Raw genomic sequence first — 21,835 nt, 5'->3', positions numbered from 1 at the left:
GCATTGGCAGGCGGATTCTTAACCACTGCGCCATCAGGGAAGCCCCTGGAGTTCAATATTTTTATTTATTGATCGATTGATTGAAATTTTAAGGTCAGTTTATTAAGTTTAATGATGAAAGCTGTCAGAAAATTGTTCTCCTGAAAATTATTTTTTCTTACGAATAGAGAAAAGAAAATCAACACACACTCTCAGCATAGACACAGATGCTGTGGCAGGCTCTCTAAGATGAGGATAGTTCACTAGTTGGTCAAGTCACTCTGTGGTCAGCAGGATTGTAGTCTGAATCATCCACCTCATCCTGTAGCTCCAAATCATTCATTTCCTGGACCAACGACTCATCTACCTCCACGCTGTATCCAGCATCCTCCAAGAACTGGATATTACATGTGTCAAGATTATGATCTGTTTCAAACAGCTGTTTCCCACTTAATTTAGTTTTTCCTGCTTGTTCTTTTTAATTCACTTCTTTTTAACTTCCAAGAGTTCTGCATCAAACTTGGCCTTCCAACTTAAGAAATTCTTAATGGTAACAGGAGTGTCATCAAATAATTCCTTTTCTGCTTCTGTTCTTTTGTTTCTTTTCTCCTCTTCCAGTTTTTATTTGATCTACCATTTCACTTAAATTTTCTTGCACAGCTGTAACTAAAGTAAAGATCATCACCATACCAAGGTTTTCTCTGTTTGTAATGCTAATAATTTTTAAATGTCTGAGACATCATTATCTTCTAGGTTTTCCTGGGAGAGTATTTCCTAGAGGGGAGCTTCATCTGGGTGCTTTTCCCTATATGTAAACTTGAGGATAGTCTGGACAGTTTCATCATTTTTTCCAGCCCCAGATGTCACAGTAATGGTGAAGTTGGTTGGGTTTCCTGATAATATTTAGCTAAAACACTACTGAAGGAGAAAGTGGTATCAGGAGAGTTCATTTCTATTTTGGAAGACCAGTTGTTAGGAGGGTTGGATCAATGTATAATCAAGCTCTGAAGGAGTCAGGATAGATGGACTCCAGAGCCTCCAGTTGCTCTGTTCCTCTTGATAATCTGTCATTGTGGCCCTTACTGCTGCCCATGGATTGTGCAGACACCCAGGCTGCCAGGCAGGCACAGGTGCAAAGTCCCTAGCTGGGAGGCCTGGGGCCCAAAGCCAGGCCAGGCCTGCTGAGCAACGTATGGTTATTTTTTAAGGTAAAATTTATATACAATGAAATACACAAATCTTAAATGTACCATTTGATGAATTTTGACAAATGTCATCCCATGAGTTTCAATATATAGTATATTCTCTGTCATTCAGTTCTTGTGCTTTCTAATTTTCACTATGATTTCTTCTTTGATCTATCAGTTTTTATTTTGTTAATGACAGATTTCTTTATACAGCCAATTCAATAGTAGGCTTATACTGATGAAAAAACAGATGCAATCACTATGTGGGTATATCCATCTGAGTTTAGTTATTTGAAGGATACAGGAGGATGTCAGCACAAGCAGGAAGCATAGCGTATACATCAATTCTAACAACTTCCTGGACAGAAGGAAGAGTGGGTTTCCAGACCCCCAAATCCTAATAGATAGGGTTGCCAGATTTAGTAAATAAAAATACAGTATTTTATCTGATAATCCTACAAACAAGAAACAACAATTCTAGATAATAACTCTTAAATGAGTGAACATCATATCATTCTTTCTGGATGGCTAACTGCCCCCCTCCTGGCCCAGCGTAATGTGTGCAAGGCTGAAGTCATTGCACACTGGAGCTAGTCTGGATATGCGCCAGCAATTCCGTCATCTATGCCAGCTGCCCTCGTTAATATCAGACTTAAAAAATATACAACAGGATTAAGCAGTTGAGTCAAGTATAGTATGTACACAGGCATGAACACAGATTAATGTTAAAAATATAGTGGACATAGGCAACCTCCACCTACATCTTCAGCTCCCTTTCTCACTTTTCTTCTTTTTCTCTGCCCTCCAGTCACACTGGCCTTCTGTGTGGTCCTTGAAATCACTATGATTTCTCCTGCCACAGGACCTTTGCATATGGCAGAGCTTCCCAAACCTTATGTCAAGAACGGGTTACAAGTGTGTCAAGAAATGATTCCTCTCAGCCCTGGAGCGAGGATGGGTGGAGACTGGGTAGGTGGTTGGAGTGGACAGAGCCAAAGACAATGAAAAAGGTAAATGTAGGCAAACACTGGATAGGGGGTTCCCTCTGCCTAGAAGGCTTTACTCTCCACTTCTACCTCCTACTTACCTTCAGATCTCAGTCAAACATCACTTCTCAGGGAAGCCCCCCAACCCCTCTGACCATGTCAGATCTCCTTACTATATGTTCTCAGGCCATCCTGTGCCCTTTCTTCATTGTACTTATCACAGTTGTAATTTTATATTTATTTATGTCTTCTCAGCTTGACCTTAAGTTTTATGAGAGCAGGGACTGTGTATTCATATAGTTGTTGCATCTAGCGATAGTCTGTTCTTTTTCATTATTATAAAGTATTCCACTGTATGAATCTACTATAATGTATTCATCCTACAGCTGAAATTTTTACTTTTATAAATAATGCCGCGAGAACATTTTCGTATATCTTTTTTATCGTGGTAAAACATACATAATATTTACCCTTTTAACCATTTTTAAGTGTACAGTTCAGTGGCATTAAGTACATTCTCAATGTTGTACAACTATCACCACTATCCATTTCCAGAACTTTTTCTGTACCTATCTTTTTGATGCACATATGTGCATATTTGTGATGAGCATACATTTAGGAAATGCTGGATCATAGTGTAGATATTCAGCTTTAAAAAATATTGCCAAACAGTTTTCCAAAGTGGTTGTAATAATTTACATGCCCACCAGCCCTGTATGACAGTTCCCATGGCTCTATGCCCTTGCTTACACCTGGTACTAGCGATCATTTAAATTTTAATTATTCTAGTAAATGTGTAGCATATATTTTTCCATTTCTCTGATAACTAAGACAGTTTAGCACCTTATCACATACTTAATGGTCATTTAGACAATAAAAAGGGCTAAAGAAACAGAGAGAAGACAGAACTATAACTTATGAAATTTGAAGCTCAAGTAGTATTATTTCTGTGCTAGCAAGCAATTTACGTTTCTAAACATATGTCTCTCATTGATCAAATTCCACCCCACAGGGCAATATCTCTCTCACACTTCCACATTGCACATATGAATATATGTCTTAAAAAACAAACAAAACCCTTTATTGTCACTTTAGTGGGGTTTAGGGACTTAATAGTGACAAATGTATGGATTGAATCCACCATGTTTAACATAATATCATATTTTCTAATTGGTTATTACTGGTGTATAGGGTATCACACTATTGCCATTCCACTCACCGAGCAGGGAGTGCCTAGGCTCAATTCTCATCTAAAGACTGTCAACATTTTTGTCCCACCCTCTGGGCACACAGCTTTCCATAAGGCTATAGCCCCAAGCAGAAGGTTGGCAATAGTTTTGTTCAAATGCATGTAGGGGCAGGGGTGTCCTTGGCTTCAAGCTGAAAACCTGGCCCTTGTCCCCTACCTCCTAGGAGGCACTTATATCTCCATCTACAGGAGCCAAATCTCTGACTGCTACCCTTGCTTCCAGACTTCTTTCAAAGACCCAGGTCTGTGGCTTCAGCAAATTCACAGGGGTGTTCATGTTTTAAAGCTTAGATCTCTTTACCCTTTTCAAGTTTTATCTGTCATTGCTCTATGTCTGCTACATGGGGTGTGTGTGTGTGTGTGTGTGTGTGTGCGTGTGTGTGTGTGTCTGTCTGTCTGTGAAAGCTTTAAGCCATTTCACCATTTTCATCAGCCTAGTAAGAGTTTCTCGAATTGATGACAGACAAGAGTTGTGACAGGATGTTTAATTAGATTCTCCCTGTTGTCTGTGGAGTTTCAGCAAAGGCCTCAAAAGCAGAAAGCAAACAATAGATGCCAGGTAACCTTTTCCCCCATCCACCTCAAAGGGAGATGGGAAGAGATTGTGAACCAGTCCGCCAGCATTACTAATTATCCACACTGAGTCAATACAAGAGAATGAGAATTGTGTTGGGTAGTTACCTGTGAGCTCTATATTTCCTCTCTCGACATTCTAGGGAGGGAGAGGGGTTTTTCCCTTTGCCTAAAGCCAAGTGAGATAGAGGCCTCCACTAGCACCTCTCAGAATGTTTGGCTTATATCTCCTGGGGTTTGGAAGTCCATAGGGACTAATGTTCTAACTCCCACCTGAGGAAGTCCAGATGTAAGGTGCTGGCTGACCAGCTTCCCTGGGATGGTGAGTAAGGTGGGTGGCATGGAGAGCGAGCTGCACTGTCCTTGCCAGCAAGGCAAAGACGCATGAGTTGTCCTGTGGGCCAAGTGTACCTAGAAGGAAACCAACTTGGAGTCATTTAAAAAGGGTCCTTCCCATGAGGGATACCCAGAGAGGAAAGGGACCTCAGGAGAATATGTTTTACGTGGGATGAACCTCCAGAAGGCCAAGAAGTTGGGGGAAGAGGAGTTATAGGCAGTCAACCAGAGGAGAGGCATTGCCTAGGTCCCAGCAAGAGAGTCATAAAAAAGCCCACAAAGGTGACACACACAAGAGAGAAAGAGCCAACATTTGTGAGTCCTCCATGTCCATAGGGAACCAACTTCCGAAGATAATAGTATCCTGCACCAATTGGAAAAAACTGTGCCCCTTTCCCCTAATCCCTTCTTCTCCTCACCAAACCCTGGGGGAGAGGGGTTCATAAATAGCAGCTGGCCAGCAGGAGAGGAGGAGTAAACTCTGAGCAGTAAAGGCAGGGATGTGGAGAAGCTCGGCACACCTTCCTTTATCACAGCAAGCGTCACACCTGAAGCAGGCAAGAGATGGGGGAAGGGAGATCCTTTAGCTTGAATGAAGTTTAGAGTTGAGTTATGTTTAGGGCAGGTGTGAAGGGGAAGCAAGACAGTTTTCCAATTATATACCATGGAGTCCAGCTCCCTTGATAAAAATAGTTATTGAATATTAGAGAAGGATTGAGGAGGAAAAGTTGATACAGAGTATAACTAACCCTGATTTAGAATGTATGTACTTCAAGTATCTATACATACCTATTCACATTTTCTTCATATTTACTTAGATCCCACCAAAAGCATGGGTAACCAAAACTCATATACAGGTTAATAAAGACAGGGTATTCACCTCTGGCAGAGTTTTAATTGGTACTCTGTTCTACACAGTCACTCAGGACCCAGGCTGATAGGCTGCACCATCTGGAACACGTAGCTTCCTCTGTTGCCACAGCAAAAGAAAGAGCATCTTATAACTCCTCTTTCCTGATTGCCTGGAAGTGATACAAGGTGCTTCCATTCACAGCTTGTAGTGGTTAGAAATAGTCATAAGACTCCCCTTTCTGAAATGGGGAAGGAAGCATTGTCCTGGTGCCCAGCATGAGAGGAGCCCCAGATATCGGTGAGCCCTGGTAATGTCTCCTAGATCTCCTAATCCCACCAACCCAGAGATGACTAAAATCAACTTCCATGACATTTTACATGGCAGCTTCACTTACAGAGGCTGTCACCCTTCTCTGACAGGGCTTTTATGCTGCTGAGCTGGTGTATCCGAATCTCTGATTGCAGGTCTCTGCTGCACAGGACACATTATGAAATACGTTTTTAGACTGTTTGGAAACCTTGTACATAACATATTTTCTGGTTAAGAGCTATCACTTTCTCAGATTACTTTACTTTCTTTGACTTTTACCATCAATCCTGGTAGTTTTCTTTTCACAAATTAATCACATTAAAAATTTTTTTCTTTACTGTCAAGTTACACAGTCAAAAGAAAACAACGGAATTGGATTGAGATGTGGATAATGGGCATTTAGCAGTGTTCATTCATTAGCTGATAACTCATTTCCTCACGATGACTTCCCAGTATACATATAATCCCAATTTCTGTTTCAAATAAAATTGGCTATCCATCTGTAAAAAAAAATCTCAGATCTTAGTTTAATGGATTATGTGAGGATTCATACAAAAAGCTCCTTGTAAACTGAATATGGGTTAACAAAATATATGGAAGAATATATTAAGAAACTTGACACGACAGCCTTAAGCGACAAAATCCAAAAGTCAGGAATGGGTAATTCAAATGCCTGTAGGGAGCAAGCAAGTAATGTTGAGTGAAGAAAGCTGAGTGTGAGACCAATCAAATTGTGAAAAATTTATTTTTACTGAGCTATGACATAAGCAAAAGCCATTATACAAACATGTGACATTGGATACTTTTTAAATTTAATATGAAAAAATGTAAATTAGGAAATGGAAATCTTGGGGAATTCCCTGGAGGTCCAGTGGTTAGGACTCCGTGCTTTCACTGCCAGGACGGGGTTCAATCCCTGGTCTGGGAACTAAGATTCTGCAAGCTCAGAAGAGAGGCCAAAAAAAAAAAAAAAGAAAAAGAAAATGGAAACTTTTTATAATTAATTTTTTCTTTGTCCTGCCTTTGCTTTGCAATCCGAAACCTGATTTTCATACCAATTTCGGGTTTTGTGTTTCTAGTTGATATATGAAAACTGTCAAGCCATTACTTTATATTGAAGAGTTTCACTAGTCAGGGTCAACATTTTTTTTTTTCAGGTTTTGACCATTGTTTTTCTTCTTTTACGTGTTGTCTTTTTTTGACTTTTGTACTTAGCATGCAGGACCCTGAGACTGGGGACTACGACTACAGCCAGGCGTCCAGGAAAATTCTAGTCACAGACTGGGGGTTCCAAGTCGCTCGCAAAAACTATCCAGGCCTCCTATCTGTCACGATGTGGACCCCTAGCGGTGAGTGACCTTCCCCGTAAGTATTCTGGGTTAGACAGCGACAATTCTACTCGGATGCCTGCTTTGAGTTTGATTCTCGCTCCCGAATCCGCCCCCATTCCGCACTACCCCATCCTCAATTTCAACCTCCAAGAAAACAGGCAAACTGGAAAGTAAACTAACTGTTGAGCCGTCGTACGGCTTCTATGGGATCCGGGACTTCTTTGGTCGCTCTTGCCGAGGTGCGTAACTTCCAACATAACCTAACGCTTTGTGGGTTATTTATATTCCCATCATTTATAACCATTTATTGTCCCCACGTAAATTAATACGGTTGGGGGTAGGGAAAAAGCAAAGATGCTTCCGCCCCCTCGAGGCCCGCAGCGTCCCAAGGCCTCGAGCATCCCCGGAAGACCCAGTTCCACTCCCGCTAATCCCTTCCCTTCCGCCAGGCCCAACTAGCGCGGAGCTCTCGGGGTCACGTGGTCTCCGGGGGGAGGGGAAGTGGGCGGCTCGGCGGCCGCCATCTTGCCGGCTTGGAGGCGGAGCGTGAGGAGAGCAGGTCGCGCGCTTTCCCGCGCCTTCCCTCGCCCAGCCCCGCGCCGCCCTCCGTGCTCCTCCCCACTTCTGGCTCCTGTGGCCGCTCCCTGAGTGGAGGAGCGGGGAGCCCCGGAGGGCGGGGGGGGGTGTGTCGGGCGCGTGCTCGCGCCCTCCAACCGCCAGCCGCGGCCGCGGAGGCGCGCTCGGCCGGGCCCCAGGGGCGGCGCGGGGCGGCGCGGGGCGGAGGGGAGGGGGCTGCTCCGGGTGCGGGGGCGGTGCGCGGCGGCCGTGGCGGCCTGGGCTGCAGCTGCGGCGGCGCGCTGGGGGCCCGCGTCCAGGGCGCCCCCGGTCGGAGCTGCCGCCGTGGCCGCGGCTGCCGGAGCCATGTACCGCAGCGGCGCTCGCTCCTCCGTCTCTTCGCACCGGCCTAAAGAGAGCGGCGGGGGCGGCCCGCGCACCGGCCGCAGCTCCGGCTCCTCCTCAGGCCCGTCTCGCCGCACCTCGCCGCCGTCCTCCGGCTCCTCCTCGTCGCGGACGCCGGCTCGCCGACCCCGCTCGCCCTCAGGGCACCGCGGCCGCCGGGCCTCGCCGTCCCCTCCGCGGGGTCGCCGCGGCTCCCCGTCTCCGCCCCGCGGCCGCCGGGCCTCGCCGTCCCCGCCGCGGGGTCGTCGCCTCTCCCCGTCCCCGCCGCGGGCCCGTCGCGGCTCCCCGTCTCCGCCGCCGCCGCGGGGCCGACGACTCTTCCCGCCGGGCTCGGCCGGTTTCCGAGGGAGCAGCCGGGGGGAGTCTCGCGCCGACTTCGCCCGGGACGGCCGCGGAGAGCATCCAGGCGACAGCGGCAGCCGGGTAATCCCACCCCTCGACCCGGACTCCCTTCCTACTGCAGTCCTCTCGCCCGGGGTTCCCGCTTCCAGAAACGCCCTCAGCCCGGGCGACCCGAGGCCTCCAGGCCGGGGACCCCACATCGAAGGCCATCCATTCCCCCCGGCCGCCTCAGCGACGCCCAAACCAGGAGGTTCCCGGTCAGCCCCTGGAGCTTCATTTGCACAATAACGGACTCGGGACGCGCCCGGGCGCTGGGTCGGGAGGCAGTGCTGCATTTCCTGGCAATAGGTTGATTCTCTCACTCTGGGTGAGGTGTGGAAAAGTTTGCCGGGGCAAGGGGAATCTCCTCCAAGCCGTGTGCCTGGTACTTTTTCAATAGTTGGTGTCCTCAGAATTCTGTGGTTTTGTATCCCCCTAGACCTGAGCTGCGCCCTGGATCTTGGAATGGCTGAAATGTCTTTGTGGCGAGTTAGGGTGGCTTACACAGTTCCAGGGTAGACACCGAGAGTGTAAACTGTTAGGTCTCTAAGTTAGAGCTGCGTCTCCGAAATCGAAGTGTGGGTACCCACAGTCATTGTAATAGCTGCTACCACTTACCTAGTTATGTGGCAGGAATGATGCTTAGCCCTTCACTTTACACGTTCTCTTTGAACAGTAACGACCGTTTGAGGTGAGGGTTCCTCCTTATCTAACAACTGAGGAACTCAAAAGAGGTTTAAGTAACTTGATCAAGGCCACGCAGCTAAGAAGTGGTGGAGTGTGATTCAGTTCATCTCTGCCTGGTTCCCAACACCCTGATTTTAACTGTTATGTTTCCCTGCTAAAGGGACAGAGCATGAGGTTAAGTTTAGTTTAGACGTAATATTGACTTCTCACCATAACCACCTCGCTAGTAGAGCCTCCTGGCAGAATCTGGTGTTTTGGAATTTGTTTTTATTATCAGTTCACCAATCTTTAAAAAATAACAAAAAAACCACCCCGTGACAAAGTTTCTGTCTTACTGAGTGGCCCTCTAACAGTATCTGGGTACTCTGGTCATAGATGAGTTGACTTGTCACTGTGTTAAGATTTTCATAGCTGAGCATGTATAGTCTGAATGTTAGTCACTACAGAGAAAGTAAGGAAGACAGAAAACTACTAGTTTGCATAACCTCCCCTTTCTTCTCCAACGCAAAACCTATTTGCTCCAGTCTTTTCCGTCTCAGTAAATGACATCACGCATTGCTCAGCCAGAAACAGTGATCATCTCCCTTCTCCCAATCCGTAAGAATAACTTCATCTATCTAACCTGTCAGCTCTACCTCCAAAATACATCCTCCAAACTGCCCTGCTGCTGCCATCACTCTAGTCTAAACCCTATTACCTCTTGCCCAGGTTATTACATTAGGCTCCTTTACACTCTTGTTACCATCCAGTTTTTTCTGTACCCAGCAATCAAAATGATTTTTAAAGACCTTCATTTTATACATTTGAGAAGTATTTATTGAACATTTACCATGCTGTTCTGGGCACTGGGGATACAATACTGAACAAACCAGTCAAAAACCCCTGCCCTCATAGAACTTATATTGTAACAGTGGGATTCAGATAATAAATAAGATAGAGAAGTAAAAAGTCTTGGCATGTTAAATATGATTAAGTGCTAAGAGAAAAAGAAAACAGAAGGGAGTTATAATTTTTGATAGGGTAGCCAGAGAAGGCCTTCTGGGAAGGTGACTTTTTAATAAAGACCTGAAGAAGATGAGGGATGTGAACAATGTGAGCATCTGGAGGAAGTAGTGTAGTTAGATCATATCACTCCCCTGCTTGAAACCCTTCTGTGGCTTGTTATACTATGAATAAAATCCAAGTTCCCTAACTGTGGCTTCTGACTATCTTCTCCTATCACTTTGCTGCAATCACACTGGCCACCTTTCTGTTGCCCAAAACATGCTAAGCGCATTACAGAGCATGTTCTTTTTGCCTGAAACATCTTCCATCTGTTCTTTGCAAGGCTGACATCTCATCATTCAGGCTTCAAATTAAATAGTATCACCTCAGAAAGCCTTCTCTAACCAGCTTATCTGAAATAGCTCCTTTTCCCCAATCTCTTTCATGTTACTGTGTTTTAATGACTTTATAGCACTTTATAGTGCTATCAGAAGTACTTTATTTTTTTTTTAAACTTGTTTTTGGCTTGCCTCCTTTACTGGAAATGTATAGGTTCTGGGAGCAGGCTTAATTCACTCCTCTAGCCCCATGCCTGGTACCAGGAAATTAAAGAATAAGAGGTCACTGATTAGGAGGGTTGGAAGCATGGACTTTCATCTAAGAAAAATGATAATTTTTTTTAAAGTCCTTTATTTTTGGAGTAGAATCTTACCATAGCCATTTCACACCTTGTAGGACCACAACCTTTTGACTAGGGAGGAGAACATTTTTGAGTGTAGAGATATCTTGACCTTATTGACTATTGTGTTATTTTTTACTTTTGTAGAGACGCTCTCCTGGTCTGCGTTCTGACTCTTCTTTGGAACAGAGCTTAAGGATCACTGTTGGCAATGACCACTTCTGTGTTGGCATACCAGAACGGCGGCGGCTTAGTGATCGACTGGGGTCACCAGTGGATAATCTGGAGGATGTGGACAGGTAGGCTTCATCGGAGACAGGGCACACCATAGTAGTGCTTGAAGGTAGAAATGTTGCTGTTTTCTGAATGGTGTATTTGAAAGGGTGGTGACAGCACTGAAGTTATACCCTACATCCAGTACAAAGTATAACATTGGAAAAGGCTTTCTCAGTGGGGTAGACGCTGAAAGAATTATGTAGGACTTCCCTGGTGGTGCAGTGTTAAGAATCCGCCTACCAATGCAGGGGACACGGGTTCGAGCCCTGGTCTGGGAAGATCCCACATGCTGCAGAGCAACTAAGCCTGTGTGCCACAATGACTGAGCCTGTGCTCTAGAGCCCGCGAGCCACAACTACTGAGCCCACGTGCTCCAACTGCTGAAGTCTGCGCGCCTAGAGCCCGTGCTCCGCAACAAGAGAAGCCACCATGATGAGAAGCCTGCGCACCGCAACAAAGAGTAGCCCCCCCTCGACGCAACCGGAGAAAACCCGCGAGCAGCAACGAAGACCCAGCACAGCCAAAAATAAATAAATAAATTAATTAATTAAAAAGAAAAGGTTTAGCTAAATTCATGTCATATATATATATATATATATATATGAAACATATATGCGTTAATAGAAAGTGAGAGATCTTTTAAAATGTGTGTTTTCTTTTTTATATTTTCTTGGCCGCGTTGTGTGGCATGTGGGATCTTAGTTTCCCCGACCAAGGATCGAACCCGTGCCCCTTGCATTGGAAGCGCAGAGTCTTAACCACTGGACCACCAGGGAAGTCCCTAAAATGTTTAATTTCAGTTACTACTTTACAACCACTGAGGGCTGAGGAAGGGCATTTAATACTCCATAGTATTAAGTATAGATCTCAGGTACTAGGAACTTAGGTATATCTGGGAAGTAAATAATCACATTAGGTGTTTTTCACCTCATAAAAGTAAAAGAGTAAGGATGGGAGTGCAGGGAAGGCACTCTTTCTGAGAGCTGAGAACCATGTCTATTAATGGTCTCTGCCCAGTACACTAGGAGTTTTCACAAATGTTTAGCAGTAGCAATAAATCAATATAATGTTCTTTCAAACTGAGATTGTCCATGCAGTAGTGCACAGAGTATAGGCAGGCAGGTTGGGGACAGCTGGGCAGGAAATCTGAGGACCACTGCTGCCCTTTGGTAATATTTACTTCAAAGCTTCAGTGGCTATTCAATGTAGTGAAGCAAGGCGGGACAGTCATATAATACTGAAACTTCTGAGTTTCAAGGTGTGTGACTATTAATTGAGGCAACAGCCCTTGCATTTCTGGCTGCTTCTATTTTGGGAGATGATTGAGTAGGCAGTCCGAGTAGGTGGTGCGTGGTGTGATTCTCTTCCTTCCTTGCTGAGGTTTTGAGGTAACTTTAGCATTTCCTCTTGTTAGTTCTGGGGTGTCACCTCCCTTTTCCATAAACTTTGTTATGCATGTGTGCTTCAGCTAGCCAGTTGTCTGTTTAAGTTATAAAAATTAAAAATTTCCTCTTAGGATGTTTGAGGTAGTAATCTTCTTTCACGAATCTTGTTTCAGAGAGACAAATTTATTTTAGAGAAAGTGAGATTAAGGTTCTAAAAGGAGGTCCCAGGCCATTCTTTAGACTTTTTGCCCCCAGCACTCTTGCTCAATATAGTTTGTGTGGATAATTACTGTCGGCTAAAACCAGGCCATAGGAATGTTGGCATTCTCAAGATGTCTTCCTGACTGTGAGTCCAGTGTTCAGTTAATGAAATGAGCCATTTCCATCCTTTGTATGTAGGTGTGTGTTTATTTTTTCCTGAGACCCTGTATTCTTTCTCTTCCCATATTGAATTGGTTAAATTTTAATACCTGGTTTGGGTTATAGCCAAATCAAGGGTTGTCAGTCTCCTCACCATGGCAGCTCTGTGTGTAGGATTGTAACTTACTCTGAAAAGGGAACGTGAACATGTTGTATGAAGACTCTTAGCTTCTAAAAACTTGTGGATGTGAGGTTGATTTCCCTTGTTTATCAAAGTACTACACACATTATACGTTCCATTCATGGAATTCTCCTAACTCCTCCTTGCCCTGATGTAGGTTGAGGGAGTAGAATTTTTTCCCTCTGATTTGCCTTAGGGAACAGACAGAAGCAAACAGCTTTCTTCAGGCATTTTGGGGATTCAGCAGAGGAAAATAATGGGAAGTTTGGGTTCTGGAGGACCTTTTTTTTTCCTTATATACATTTTAAACAGCTTTATTTAGCCATAATTCACGTACCATACAATTCACTCATTTAGAGTGTACAGTTCAGTGACTTTTAGTATATTCATAGAGTTGTACATCTACCACTATGATCAATTTTATTTTTATTACCTTATCCTTAGCTATTAGTCTCACCGCCTGCCCCAAGCCTATTACTAATCCACTTTCTGCCTCTATAGATTTACCTGTTCTGGCCATTTCATAGAAATAGAATCATACAAGGTGTGGTCCTTTGGTGACTGGCTTCTTTCACTTAACATAATGTTTTCAAGATTCATTCACGTTTTTTCATATAACAGCGCATCATTCCTTTTTTATTGCTGATAATAATTTCATTGTATGAGTTTTGTTTATTCATCAGTGATGGATGGATAACATTTTAGTTGTTTCTGCTTTTTAGCTATTATGAATAATGCTGCTGTGAACATTGGTGTACAAACTTATGTGGATGTATATTATATGTTTTTTTAATTTGTTTAATGGAATTTGTAAACACAGAAAAAGTAGAATAGTACACTGAGCCTCCATGTACCCATCACCTACATTGAACAATCAATTTTTTAAGTAGATTTTATTTTAGAAAAGAGTTGGACTTAACCAAAGCTTTCAGAGAGAGTTTGTCCGTGGACTATTCTGAGCTGCAGGGGATCGGGGCCCTTTTTAGGACTCACTTTTATTGCAGCCAGTTCTCTCTCTTATCCTTTGGGAGAACTGGAGAAGGAGGACGTGAGCTTCTAATCAACCTGATTTCTGCCTGTATTTACATGATAGCGCATTCTTTTAACTTTCTATTCCTTCTTTCATTGTTTTTTGCCTCCTTTTGCTGGAGATTGCAAGTTTAGAGTGAGTCTTTCTGAGAACCATTTCATTATTTCTAGCTTCTTGATATTTAATGTTGGATTAGATCTTGGGCTAGTATGCTGCTTGGTGGAGACATGTAATAGTTCTGGTGAGGAGCAGAATGTGGGAGCATGGATGAACTTGCCACTACCCGTGGAGCCTGTGATTTTCCTCTACACTAATGTGTTCAGAGACTATGTATGGTAGATGGTGTTTTGGCAGTGGAGTGACTCAATTCATGGATGTTCCTCCCTAGAAATAGATGTCTTCGTGGCTGACAAACCTACAGAGTAAAATGTTTTACTCTAGTTATGTTTGATTTCGGAGATCATCCTTGGTCATTCTCATTCATATTATTATCCTATTATCCTATTATTATTCTCATTTCCTATTATTTCATAGTACATTGGGACCTCAAAATTCCCCAAATTCTTAGGGAGGAGGTGAATAACAGGAACCTCAATTCCCATAGGTGGCATGCTTATAGAGGAGGTGATAAAGTTTATCCTTTATAGTCTTTCATAAAGTTATTTATAGCTGTTACCCAGGTCTAAAACTGAACAAAGGCTGGGCTGGCGAATGAGAAAAAGCAACTCTTTGATGTTCTGCTTAGTCCCAGAAATAGGAAAACAACCATAAAAAAAAAAACAAAAGTCATTTCTCAAAACTCACAAAAAAACAGAAGTAGCTACTAGCATGTAGAAGACAGCAATAATTACCATCCTCTGGACAGTAATTCACTCTGAAATGTGAGTGACATGTAAGTTTTTCAAAGTGGTATGCTTAAAGTGCTAGGGGATCTTTATTTCTATCTGTGATTTAAGTCAGAAACTTTTAGGGGGCAATAGAAACTCTGACCATAGTGCCCCAAAAGATGAGGATATTGTGTGTGGTATAGAGATCTGCGCTAAAAGGACAGATGTCCCATCCTGTATTTTTACCTTCATGCCATAGGAATCTAAGACCTTTTTATTTCTATAAAATAAAAATATATAGTGAGATAAACCATCACATACTCTTTTTCTGGGCCGAAGATTAGCAGAGTGCTTGTGGATATCCAGGCAAGGCAGGAAAGAGGGTAACAAAACAGGCTGTGAGGGAGTTTTATGGTTTTTAATATATGAGCCAGCAAAACAAAGCATTAGAGAACCTTCTAAAACTTATGAGAAAATCATGCCAATTGGATAGATCAATGGTTAAAAAAATTTTTTTCCAAAAAAAAAAAAAAAAAAATTTTTTTCCCCACAGTGAAACTCTTTTTTTCCAAAGGAAATATTATATAGAATTTTATTATATAAACAGATAAAATTGGGACCAGTATGATTTCAGTGAGGTGGAAGGCCCAGAGCCATGCAGGCTCTTACCTCCTTCCTTTAGGCAGCTCCTGAGCACTCTTCAGAATCTCTGTGGAACACAGCTTGAAAATCATTGATCTGAACTGGTGTTTCTCAAATTTTAAGGTGCATACAGATCACCTGGAGGGCTTGTTAAAATGCAGATTCTGATTCAGTAGGCCTGAGTGGAACCTGAGAACCTGCATTTCTAAAAAGTTCCTGGGTAATACTGATGTTGCTGATTCAGACCACAGTTTTAGTAGCAAAGAGCTAGAATTTAGCTAGTGTGAAGTTGGGTAACCCATGTCTTATTGTAGTCTGGTAGTGGTGTTTTTGCATCTCCCAGACCCTAGCATGATACTATGCATCCCCAAAGTCTAATCAAAGAGATTAGCCTAAGAATTCTGTCTAGGTACATTAGTAGTATCTTCCTTTGGTTAGAGGCTACAGCTGCTTGTGCCCTGGGGAAAGGGAGAAGAAGTATTCCATGTATATACATAGATTTGTTCTTGGACTTCATGATTATTGTCTTTTGTTCTAAGCATTCTACAGCCCCCTTGCCAGATGTCAGTCTCTTAGCCTTGTCTGGTCTTGCTCTTTCAGAGTCCATTATATTCAGTGATGCTTGTCTCTTTTCTCAGGGATGACCTGACTGATGATTCTGTCTTCACTCGAAGTTCCCAGTGCTCTCGAGGTCTTGAACGATATATTTCCCGGGAGGAGGCACCTCTCAGTCCCTTCTTGGGACAACTTGACGAGGACTACCGAGCAAGAGAAACTTTCCTGCATCGATCTGATTATAGTCCCCATGTCAGTTGTCATGATGAGCTGTTGCGGGGAACAGAACGGAATAGAGACAAACTCAAAGGCTCCTACTCTATACGACCTGAGGAAAGGAGCCGGGAGGCCAAACGGCCCCGTTATGATGACACAGAGAAGATACACAGTATGGGAGGTGATCACCCAAGTTTTACATCGGGGGCCCGCAACTATCGACAGCGTAGGCGGAGCCCGAGTCCTAGGTTTTTAGACCCTGAGTTTCGAGAGCTGGACCTTGCCAGGCGAAAACGAGAGGAAGAGGAGGAACGAAGTAGGAGCTTGAGTCAGGAACTGGTGGGAGTTGATGGTGGTGGCACTGGCTGTCCCATCCCTGGATTGTCAGGCGTCCTAACAGCATCGGAGCCAGGATATTCTTTACATCGGCCAGAGGAAGTATCTGTGATGCCCAAGAAGTCAATTCTGAAAAAGCGGATTGAGGTGGAAATGGAGCCTTCCATGCAGGTCTATGCTGCATTTCTTCTAGGGTCTCTTGCTAGTCCCTGTAATATTTTAAAGCCTAGTTACTTTCCTGGGGGCTGTGTCCCTAAGGTATCTTTGGAATATGTGTTGGACCAACATTGTTATGCCTATGAGCCGTACCTTCCAGGACTCTCCAAAGGAAACTGTAGGCTTCATAATGCAACAATAGAGGGCTTCTGTTGTCATGTATTAGGCTTTCTAAACAGACATTTTGGAGAGTATCTATTCAAGTTTTTTTTTTTTCGCCTCTAAATTGGATAGTCCTTTAGGATCTTTGAATATGGGTTTCTTGGAAATGAAGCTTGAAGAGCAAAGGGAGGAGCTGATCTGAATTTTCCTCATCTCTCTTTAAAGAGAAGAAAAAATGTATGAGTGGTAGGACAGTAGACCAGAAATCAGATGATTCTGATTCTGGACCCGTCTCTACCACCAACTTGCTGTGTGATTTTTAGATAAGTCACCTAACCATTCTGGACCTTGATATTTTTTTCTCACTTATGAAAAGATGGTCAGGCATGAGCACTTGTTTTTACCTGTCCTTTTAGGAGCTAAATGTTTCTGAAGAAGTGCCTGAGGGCACTTAGGGAAGTAAGGGAAGGCAATCAGTTAGGGTTAACAGAGTTTCCTGACCCTACTTCAACCAAAGTAGCTCTCTGCTTTTATGTTTTTTTTCTTTCGGGGATCCGTAAAAAAGAAAGCAAGTAAGCTAGGGCATCTCTAAAGTCCTTTTGAATTCAAATTCCTTGATAAAGACTACAACAAATGGGCAAAAATGAAGACTCAATCTGCCTTCTTTTCTGTTTCCCCCTGCTACAGCAGAACCATCTGGAGAAACGGGAACCCAAATCTTGAACCAGGCTAAGGACCTCCCTTTCATCCACATTTATCTTTTCCCTGTTAATTCAAGAAGAACAAAGTATTTAAGTATTTATCTCAGTTACTAGTTTTCTGAGATTCTACATAGAGGCTAATTCAGTTATGTTTGTCTTTGCAGCTTGAGAGTTTTTCCAGCAGTACCAGCTCCAGCCAGGATCACTCCCTTTACTCTGGACACTCATCTCTTCCACTAAGTGGTGCTATTGCTGCTTTTGCCTCAGAGGTTGAAAACAACAAGGGAACTATGGTAGAGACTACCCTGAAGGAATCTCAGGGCAACCTCTACCAATGGGGCCCCCTCCCTGGGATACCCAAAGACAGCAGTCCCCTCAGAGAGAAATTTGGAAGTTTTCTGTGCCACAACGAAAAATTGGATATGAAGGCTGAGGGACCAGAGCGACACACAGACTTCTTGCTTCCTCATGAGAGAGCTAGCCAGGATGGCAGTGGTTTCTCCTGCATTCTGAGCATGTTAGCAGATTCTACCAGTACACAGGAAAAGAGGCGACGTATCTTCCCTGACATTGAGGATGAGGAGAAATTTCTCTATGGGGATGAAGAAGAGGATTTAAAGGCAGAGTCTCCACCAAAGCCCCTTGGGGGCTCTGAAAGTGAAGTTATGAGGCAGAAGGGAAGCTCCCTACCCTCTTCAGCTCCAGCTGTAAAGCTAGAATCAATAGAAGAGACCAGTCCAGAATATGCGAAGATTCATGACTTGCTCAAGACCATAGGGCTGGATATTGGAGTAGCAGAGATTAGTAAACTGGCTGCACGCACCCAGGAACGACTTCATGGCAAGAAGCCATCACGTTCCTCTGCTGACCGCCGTTCCTCTGTTGACCGGCACTTTTCAGCAGACCGCTGTTCCTCAGTTGACCGCCGTTTCTCAGCTGATCGGCGCTCTGCAGATCCTCACAGACTGGAGAGTGGAGAGGCACACCATAGCAATACCCACTCCCCAGAGGTATCCCATCCACACCCAGTCTCCCCTGTGGATCCTTACCTGCTCACAAAAAACAGCCCCCCGTTCCTAAAGTCTGACCATCCAGTGGGTCATATTGCAGGACCTGAGGTGGTTGGCAGTGGGTTTCAGTCATCTGTTGCAGTCAGGTGCATGGTGCCATCAGCCCCATCTGCCCCAATTAGACTTCCACACCCTGCTTCTTTATCTCAGTTTCATATGCCAAGGGCCTCTCAGTTTGCTGCAGCTCGGATACCTCCAAACTACCAGGGACCTGCCATTCCCCCTGCTTCCTTTGATGCCTATAGGCACTATATGGCATATGCAGCCTCAAGGTGGCCCATGTACCCTGCCTCCCAACCTTCAAACCACCCTCTACCTGAACCACACAGGATAATGCCAGTTACCAAACAAGCTACCCGTAGCCGTCCCAATCTCCGTGTGATCCCCACTGTGACTCCTGATGAGCCCAAGCAGGAGGAGTCAGTGCTGGGCTCAATTCCTCCTTCCCAAGTGCCTGTCCATGTGTCCATCCCATCACTCATAAGATATAATCCGGAGAAGATCTCTGATGAGAAGAACCGTGCTTCCCAGAAACAGAAGGTGAATATTAGCTTTGGGCATCCTGTGCCTGAATCTTCTCTTTTAACATAAATTTTTGTCTTTTAGAGGGAGCTGAAAATTTGCAAGGCCCAAGGCAGTCTTTAGAGACTGCTGTCTTACCATAATTTTTTCTTTTATGTTTTCTCATTTGGACTAAAGTCTGGCCATAGGTCCCACTGTGATTGCTAGACTTCTTTTTCCTTTTTTAAGTTTATTTCTCTATCTGAATTATCAGCCTTAGGACCCTATGGGTAGGAGCTGGGAACCTTGAAGTCTTTAATATGACCTTATCAGGGAGAGAGGAACCAAAATTGGGCTGGGTGAAAGAGAAATCAGGAAATCTATGTTTCATCCCAGTGAGTTTTGGATCTTTTTCCTGTAGTGATTATGGGGTTTAAAAACTAATAACTAGTTGTTGCTTGGTAATTAAACCAAGAAATAAGCTTTGCTTATTCTGGTTTAACTTAGAGTCCAGGAATAATATTTTTTTTAAAGTAGTTTTTATAGTGTCAAAAGTAGTTTTTATACTTTTTTTTAAAAAAGTAGTTTTTATACTGTTCATCGGGTTCCCAGGCTATAGAAAGGGAGCAGTGGCTGGGGTAAAGATATAATAATTCTAGATGCTTTAGAGCAGTAGGTAAAAATTATGTAGGGATGAGGAATACAGAATAGAAGAATTTTGAATAGAAAAATTAATATGTACTGTTAATTTTACAGGTCCTTAATAACTAAAAACTCATTTTGTTAAGGTGACCTAAGGATGATAAAATTGTAATATGTGTAAATTTGGTTTGCTAATAAAATAATTAAGACCTGAGGAGAAAAGTAGAAAAGGCAAAATTGTAGGCCTAATCTCATTTTTTTTCCAGTTGAACAGAAATTTAGCTAATCCTTGAGAAGACAAAAAGCACCTGTTAATTTTCCATTGTACTTGGGTGCCCTGAACTTCAGTCTTTTGGTTTTTTTTTTAAAGTCTTTTGGGAAAGAGGAAGATAGGTTCCATACAACAAAACCTAAGACTGCAGAGACACTGGCTGGAGACTAGTGCTTTTCCTTTACTTTACCTTTAAAAACCTAGTACTTAAGTCAGGGCTGACAATACACAGATTTTTCACATGAGCTCCATATTTGTTTTTCCATTAGGTGATAGTAATACAGTTGAAAGATCAGGGACTTTAGGGCATGCATATCTGGATTTTAAATCATCTTACTGTATGATCTTTTGGTATGTTACTTAGTCTTTTGCAACCTCTATTTTCTTACTGTGAAACAGATAATATCATGACTAAATAAGGTGATATATGTAATGCAACTAACACAGTGCTTCATCCGTAACACGTATTAGTTCCCTTCTTTTTTTTTTTAGTTCCCTTCTTGATGGCTCCTTTTGGGCTCAGAACTACTATCTAATAGTGTAGTGCTTCCTGTACGAAAAAAGTACTTTCCGGTCAGTACAGTTCTGGAAAGGATAATTCGATTCTGGCACTTGGATTGGAATGAAATATCACCTTCACTATAAAGTCAGAGCCTCTGTGTGCAGACATTTGGATTCTTGCATTCAGATATTATCTAGTGTGAAGGTTTATGGAAAAGAACAATAGAAAAGGGATGTTGGAGGCTAAAGGATCTCTTACCATTTTGTACTTTGCAGGTTATTGAAGAGAGGGAAAAGCTGAAGAGTGACCGGGAAGCTCGCCAGAAGAAGATGTACTATCTCAGGACTGAGTTGGAGCGGCTTCATAAACAACAAGGTATCAGACACTTCTTTGCATGACTGCCTTTTGTAACTTTAGTAGGAGACCCAAATGGAGAGCTTTGGGGATTCTCAGACAGGTTCATTGACACTGAAGCTTCACTTTCAAAAAAATTTTGATATAATTAGACTTATAGAAAAGTTGCATTAATAGTGTAAAGAATTCTCAGGTTCCACGATTATTAGCATTTTACTGTATTTGCCTTATCCATTTTTCTCTCTCAGTTGTGTTTGTGCATATGTGTATATAATTTTTCCTGAACTGTTTAAGAGTAAGTTGTAGATATGTATTCCTTTACTCCTAAACACTTAAGTGTGTGTCTTCTAACAACAAAGAATTCCCTTGCATAACCATAGTATGCTTATCAAAATTAGAAAATATAGCAGTAATATACTAGTCTACTGATCTTACTCATATTTCATCAGTTGTCCCAATGATGTCCTGAAGCAAAAGAAAATGGAAGATTACACATGGCATTCAGTTGTCATGTTCTTTTAGTCTCCTTTAATCTGTAGTAGTTCCCGAATCTCCAGAAGAGGTCACATATTTTGTAGAATGTCCTTTAATTTTGCTTTGTCTGATGTGTTCTTATGATTAAATTCAGGTTATGCATTTTTGGCAGGAACATCACAGAAGTGATGCTAAGTTCATATCAGGTGTTGATTTATCCCATACTGGTGTTGTCAACTTTGATCATTTGGTTAAGGTGGCGTCTGCCAAGTTTCTCCACTGTAAGGTTACTATTTTACCCTTTTCAGTTAATAAGTATCTTACAGGGAAGATACTTTGAGACTATGTAAATATTCAGTTACTCCTCAAATTTTCGCCCACTAGTTTTAGCATTCATTGATGATCCTTGCCCAAATCAGTTATTATTATGATGGTTGTTAAATAGTAATTTTGTAATTTCATCATTCCATCTTCGTTAATTAGTTGGCTTTCTACTATGAGGAGGAGCTTTCCACCCACACCTCCTCCCGCATTTATCTGTCCATTTATAACAGTATGAACTCATGGATTCTTAATAGGTTATAATATTTTACTATTATTATTTATCTTCATGCTCAAATTGCCCCAGATTTGGTCAGTAAGACCCCCTTTAAGTTGACTCCTGTGTCCATCATTTTTTGAGTACTTCCTTTTTCGCACA

The 21,835-nt window shown here is 42.9% G+C and overlaps 1 protein-coding gene and 1 pseudogene across 3 annotated transcripts in view; one reads left to right on the top strand and one right to left on the bottom strand.

The window, feature by feature from the left end:
• Window positions 1-250: 250 nt before the first annotated feature.
• Window positions 251-1,050, bottom strand: LOC137774067 (RWD domain-containing protein 1-like; annotated as a pseudogene).
• Window positions 1,051-6,768: 5,718 nt separating this feature from the next.
• ZNF318 (zinc finger protein 318) overlaps window positions 6,769-21,835 on the top strand; it is a 27,807-nt gene continuing 12,740 nt past the window's right edge. For 2 of the 3 annotated variants that reach the window (XR_011075788.1, XM_068559383.1), the window contains exons 1-5: window positions 7,659-8,186; window positions 10,642-10,793; window positions 15,834-16,473; window positions 17,486-18,931; window positions 20,583-20,682. Coding sequence is in view for 2 of the 3 variants with exons in the window: in XM_068559383.1 (XP_068415484.1) it covers window positions 7,725-8,186; window positions 10,642-10,793; window positions 15,834-16,473; window positions 17,486-18,931; window positions 20,583-20,682 (2,800 nt within the window). In the remaining variant the exon portion in view is untranslated. Of the gene's footprint in view, window positions 6,822-7,658; window positions 8,187-10,641; window positions 10,794-15,833; window positions 16,474-17,485; window positions 18,932-20,582; window positions 20,683-21,835 lie in introns of those variants that run through there. The other variant, XM_068559384.1, reaches the window with a different exon arrangement.

This window comes from Eschrichtius robustus, chromosome 12, assembly GCF_028021215.1.
Source record: "Eschrichtius robustus isolate mEscRob2 chromosome 12, mEscRob2.pri, whole genome shotgun sequence".
NCBI classification, from domain to species: domain Eukaryota; kingdom Metazoa; phylum Chordata; class Mammalia; order Artiodactyla; family Eschrichtiidae; genus Eschrichtius; species Eschrichtius robustus.
The sequence above is the reverse complement of the archived record's forward strand: the minus strand, read 5'-3'. Positions and strand labels throughout refer to the sequence as shown.